Source organism: Salvelinus fontinalis, chromosome 15 (genome assembly GCF_029448725.1).
Source record: "Salvelinus fontinalis isolate EN_2023a chromosome 15, ASM2944872v1, whole genome shotgun sequence".
Classification (NCBI taxonomy): Eukaryota; Metazoa; Chordata; class Actinopteri; order Salmoniformes; family Salmonidae; genus Salvelinus; species Salvelinus fontinalis.
This window is the reverse complement of record NC_074679.1, coordinates 4,074,615-4,080,614: the sequence shown is the minus strand read 5'-3', so window position 1 is coordinate 4,080,614 and position 6,000 is coordinate 4,074,615. Positions and strand designations below refer to the sequence as shown.

The 6,000-nt window shown below is 51.4% G+C and overlaps 1 protein-coding gene across 1 annotated transcript in view; it reads left to right on the top strand.

The window, feature by feature from the left end:
- Positions 1–6,000, top strand: part of pcnx1 (pecanex 1) — a 172,667-nt gene that overhangs the window by 155,162 nt on the left and 11,505 nt on the right. Inside the window, exons 30-32 of the mRNA XM_055862468.1 lie at positions 1,381–1,531; positions 2,011–2,241; positions 3,421–3,695. Coding sequence (XP_055718443.1) covers positions 1,381–1,531; positions 2,011–2,241; positions 3,421–3,695 — 657 coding nt within the window. The remainder of the gene's footprint in view (positions 1–1,380; positions 1,532–2,010; positions 2,242–3,420; positions 3,696–6,000) is intronic.

Genomic DNA, 6,000 nt, shown 5'->3' with positions numbered 1-6,000 from the left:
TGGTGGTAGTGTACAGTATGGTGTACAGGGTGGTGGTGGTGTACAGGGTGGTGGTAGTGTACAGGGTGGTGGTGGTGGTGTACAGGGTGGTGGTGGTGGTGTACAGGGTGGTGGTGGTGTGGTGTACAGGGTGGTGGTGGTGTACAGGGTGGTGGTAGTGTACAGGGTGGTGGTGGTGTACAGGGTGGTGGTGGTGTACAGGGTGGTGGTAGTGTACAGGGTGGTGGTAGTGTACAGGGTGGTGGTGGTGTACAGGGTGGTGGTAGTGTACAGGGTGGTGGTGGTGGTGTACAGGGTGGTGGTGGTGGTGTACAGGGTGGTGGTGGTGGTGTACAGGGTGGTGGTGGTGGTGTACAGGGTGGTGGTGGTGTGGTGTACAGGGTGGTGGTGGTGTACAGGGTGGTGGTAGTGTACAGGGTGGTGGTGGTGTACAGGGTGGTGGTGGTGTACAGGGTGGTGGTAGTGTACAGGGTGGTGGTGGTGGTGTACAGGGTGGTGGTGGTGGTGTACAGGGTGGTGGTGGTGTGGTGTACAGGGTGGTGGTGGTGTACAGGGTGGTGGTGGTGTACAGGGTGGTGGTGGTAGTGTACAGGGTGGTAGTGTACAGGGTGGTGGTGGTGGTGTACAGGGTGGTGGTGGTGGTGTACAGGGTGGTGGTGGTGTACAGGGTGGTGGTGGTGTACAGGGTGGTGGTGGTAGTGTACAGGGTGGTAGTGTACAGTGTGGTGTGATAGTATACAGAATGTACTATGGGTATTCCAACACAGCTAGTTTGTTTTTGAGAGTTTCATATTTTGTTGCCATTTCATGACTCCTCTCTCTCCCGTGTCTCCCTCTCTCCCGTGACTCCCTCTATCCCGTGACTCCCTCTATCCCGTGACTCCCTCTATCCCGTGACTCCCTCTATCCCGTGTCTCCCTCTATCCCGTGTCTCCCTCTATCCCGTGACTCCCTCTATCCCGTGACTCCCTCTATCCCGTGACTCCCTCTATCCCGTGTCTCCCTCTATCCCGTGTCTCCCTCTATCCCGTGTCTCCCTCTATCCCGTGTCTCCCTCTATCCCGTGTCTCCCTCTCTCCCGTGTCTCCCTCTCTCCCGTGTCTCCCTCTCTCCCGTGTCTCCCTCTCTCCCGTGTCTCCCTCTCTCCCGTGTTTCCCTCTCTCCCGTCTCTCCCTCTCTCCCGTGTCTCCCTCTCTCCCGTGTCTCCCTCTCTCCCGTGTCTCCCTCTCTCCCGTGTCTCCCTCTCTCCCGTTTCTCCCTCTCTCCCGTTTCTCCCTCTATCCCGTGTCTCCCTCTATCCCGTGTCTCCCTCACTCCCGTGTCTCCCTCTATCCCGTTACTCCCTCTCTCCCGTGTCTCCCGTCTCTCCCTCCTCCCCAGTAACCTGGAGTCTTTCCTGTATGGGCTCCACGCGCTGTTCAAGGGAGACTTCCGGATCTCCTCGGTGAGAGATGAGTGGATCTTTGCCGACATGGAACTACTGAGGAAGGTGGTGGTGCCTGGGATACGCATGTCACTCAAACTACACCAGGTGAGAGTTGCCAGGGATACGCATGTCACTCAAACTACACCAGGTGAGAGTTGCCAGGGATACGCATTTCACTCAAACTACACCAGGTGAGAGTTGCCAGGGATACGCATGTCACTCAAACTACACCAGGTGAGAGTTGCCAGGGATACGCATGTCACTCAAACTACACCAGGTGAGAGTTGCCAGGGATACGCATGTCACTCAAACTACACCAGGTGAGAGTTGCCAGGGATACGCATTTCACTCAAACTACACCAGGTGAGTGTTGCCTGGGATACGCATGTCACTCAAACTACACCAGGTGAGAGTTGCCAGGGATACGCATGTCACTCAAACTACACCAGGTGAGAGTTGCCAGGGATACGCATGTCCTTCAAACTACACCAGGTGAGAGAGACTCCATCTGTACTAGCTGAGAAACCAGAATCAACCTCATTGGACTTTAAGGAACTCTCCCCTCCTGTCTTTTTCTCTCCCAGGACCACTTCACGTCTCCAGATGAGTATGACGAGCCGATGGTTCTGTTCCAGGCCATCTCGTCTCACCAGCAGAACCTGGTGATCGCCCACGAGGGTGACCCGGCCTGGCGCAGTGCCGTGCTCTCCAACTCGCCCTCACTGCTCGCCCTGCGTCACGTCCTGGACGAGGGAACCAACGAGTACAAGATTATCGTGCTCAACAGACGATACCTCAGCTTTAGGGTCATCAAGGTTAGTAGGTCATCGTGCTCAACAGACGATACCTCAGCTTTAGGGTCATCAAGGTTAGTAGGTCATCGTGCTCAACAGACGATACCTCAGCTTTAGGGTCATCAAGGTTAGTAGGTCATCGTGCTCAACAGACGATGCCTCAGCTTTAGGGTCATCAAGGTGCCACAGACCTGGTGACAGAGGAGAAAGGAGGCAAGGACCGAGCTTAGGAAGGAGAGGAGACCGTGAGAGAGAAGGGAGACCAGGTCTTAGGAAGGAGAGGAGACCGTGAGAGAGAAGGGAGACCAGGTCTTAGGAAGGAGAGGAGACCGTGAGAGAGAAGAGAGACCAGGTCTTAGGAAGGAGAGGAGACCGTGAGAGAGAAGGGAGACCAGGTCTTAGGAAGGAGAGGAGAAGGGAGACCAGGACAGGTCTTGGAGAGAGTGAGAGGGAGAGACCAGTGTTCACCAACATCATCAGAAGCCTGAGCCAGAGGAAGTGCTGAAAGAAAAATGTAAGGGAAAGATGGACAGGAAGTGCCTAAAAGAAACATGCGGGGGGGAAAGATAGCCAGGAAGTGCCTAAAAGAAACATGCAGGGGGGAAAGATAGCCAGGAAGTGCCTAAAAGAAACATGCGGGGGGGAAAGATAGCCAGGAAGTGCCTAAAAGAAACATGCAGGGGGGAAAGATAGCCAGGAAGTGCCTAAAAGAAACATGCAAGGGGGAAAGATAGCCAGGAAGTGCATAAAAGAAACATGCGGGGGGGAAAGATAGCCAGGAAGTGCATAAAAGAAACATGCGGGGGGGGGGATAGGATGAGAGGACAGAAAGGAAACCAGGTGTTGTGGACAGTAGGTTAGGCTCAATTCTCCAAGTCAGTTATACATTCATTAACTTGGGCTATTGTGGTGAGATAACATAAATATATGTTGTGTTTTCGCTGTAAAACATTTTAAAAAATCGGACATGTTGGCTGGATTCACAAGATGTTTTTCTTTCATTTGCTGTATTGGACTTGTGATTTCATGAAATGATATAATATGATATCCCTGTGACGCAAGGCTAGGCTATGCTAGTCAGCGTTTCTGATGAGGAGGATCCCGGATCCGGGAGGAGGGGGGGTCGGTATTAACTTGTGTTACACAACGGGACTGTATGAAGTATCTAAATCGATTGTGTGTGTGATCATCCTCCTTCAGGTGAATACGGAGTGTGTCCGTGGTTTGTGGGCGGGACAGCAGCAGGAGCTGGTGTTCCTACGGAACAGGAACCCGGAGCGCGGAAGCATCCAGAACGCCAAACAGGCGTTACGTAACATGATCAACTCCTCGTGTGACCAGCCCATTGGATACCCCATCTACGTGTCGCCCCTGACTACGTCCTATTGCAACTCACACACACAGCTAGGTCACATCCTGGGAGGACCAATCAGCGTTGGCAATATAAGGAACTTAATTGTCAGTACCTGGCACAGGTAGGTCACATCCTGGGAGGACCAATCAGCATTCTGCGTACGTACCAATTATCTTTCTTCCCTCCTAAAGTGTGCACTTGTTCACTTCTCTTCACTGATTTTAAAAAGCAATTGCTGGTATAACAATTATGGTGGAAACTCCCATTGGCCCATGCCTCTACCAATCCAGAGATTGTAGATTTGTGGGGGAAGTAGTGAACGAGTGTACACTTCAGGAGAAAGTAGATCGTTTTTGGGACCCTCTCTTTAAAATGTATTCTAGGGAGTTAACTTGCCAATGTGGTTCTGCTTGCTTTTGGGAGGTCTTGCCCTGGTTACTGTAAAACACCGTGCTTGCTTTTGGGGTCTTGGCCTGGTTACTGTAAAACACCGTGCTTGCTTTTGGGAGGTCTTGGCCTGGTTACTGTAAAACACCGTGCTTGCTTTTTGGGAGGTCTTGCCCTGGTTACTGTAAAACACCGTGCTTGCTTTTGGGAGGTCTTGCCCTGGTTACTGTAAAACACCGTGCTTGCTTTTGGGGTCTTGGCCTGGTTACTGTAAAACACCGTGCTTGCTTTTGGGAGGTCTTGGCCTGGTTACTGTAAAACACCGTGCTTGCTTTTGGGAGGTCTTGCCCTGGTTACTGTAAAACACCGTGCTTGCTTTTGGGGTCTTGGCCTGGTTACTGTAAAACACCGTGCTTGCTTTTTGGAGGTCTTGCCCTGGTTACTGTAAAACACCGTGCTTGCTTTTGGGAGGTCTTGGCCTGGTTACTGTAAAACACCGTGCTTGCTTTTTGGGAGGTCTTGGCCTGGTTACTGTAAAACACCGTGCTTGCTTTTGGGGGTCTTGGCCTGGTTACTGTAAAACACTGTGCTTGCTTTTTGGGGGTCTTGGCCTGGTTACTGTAAAACACTGTGCTTGCTTTTGGGGGTCTTGGCCTGGTTACTGTAAAACACCGTGCTTGCTTTTGGGAGGTCTTGGCCTGGTTACTGTAAAACACTGTGCTTGCTTTTTGGGAGGTCTTGCCCTGGTTACTGTAAAACACCGTGCTTGCTTTTGGGAGGTCTTGCCCTGGTTACTGTAAAACACCGTGCTTGCTTTTGGGGTCTTGGCCTGGTTACTGTAAAACACCGTGCTTGCTTTTTGGAGGTCTTGCCCTGGTTACTGTAAAACACCGTGCTTGCTTTTGGGAGGTCTTGGCCTGGTTACTGTAAAACACCGTGCTTGCTTTTTGGGAGGTCTTGGCCTGGTTACTGTAAAACACCGTGCTTGCTTTTGGGAGGTCTTGCCCTGGTTACTGTAAAACACCGTGCTTGCTTTTGGGGGTCTTGGCCTGGTTACTGTAAAACACTGTGCTTGCTTTTTGGGGTCTTGGCCTGGTTACTGTAAAACACTGTGCTTGCTTTTTGGGGTCTTGGCCTGGTTACTGTAAAACACCGTGCTTGCTTTTTGGGGGTCTTGGCCTGGTTACTGTAAAACACTGTGCTTGCTTTTTGGGGGTCTTGGCCTGGTTACTGTAAAACACTGTGCTTGCTTTTTGGGGGTCTTGGCCTGGTTACTGTAAAACACTGTGCTTGCTTTTTGGGGGTCTTGGCCTGGTTACTGTAAAACACTGTGCTTGCTTTTGGGGGTCTTGGCCTGGTTACTGTAAAACACCGTGCTTGCTTTTGGGAGGTCTTGGCCTGGTTACTGTAAAACACTGTGCTTGCTTTTTGGGGGTCTTGGCCTGGTTACTGTAAAACACTGTGCTTGCTTTTGGGGGTCTTGGCCTGGTTACTGTAAAACACCGTGCTTGCTTTTGGGAGGTCTTGGCCTGGTTACTGTAAAACACCGTGCTTGCTTTTGGGGGTCTTGGCCTGGTTACTGTAAAACACCGTGCTTGCTTTTGGGGGTCTTGGCCTGGTTACTGTAAAACACTGCTTACTTTTTGGGGGTCTTGGCCTGGTTACTGTAAAACACTGTGCTTGCTTTTTGGGGGTCTTGGCCTGGTTACTGTAAAACACTGCTTACTTTTTGGGGGTCTTGGCCTGGTTACTGTAAAACACTGCTTACTTTTTGGGGGTCTTGGCCTGGTTACTGTAAAACACCGTGCTTGCTTTTGGGAGGTCTTGGCCTGGTTACTGTAAAACACCGTGCTTGCTTTTTGGGAGGTCTTGCCCTGGTTACTGTAAAACACCGTGCTTGCTTTTGGGAGGTCTTGCCCTGGTTACTGTAAAACACCGTGCTTGCTTTTGGGGTCTTGGCCTGGTTACTGTAAAACACCGTGCTTGCTTTTGGGAGGTCTTGGCCTGGTTACTGTAAAACACCGTGCTTGCTTTTGGGA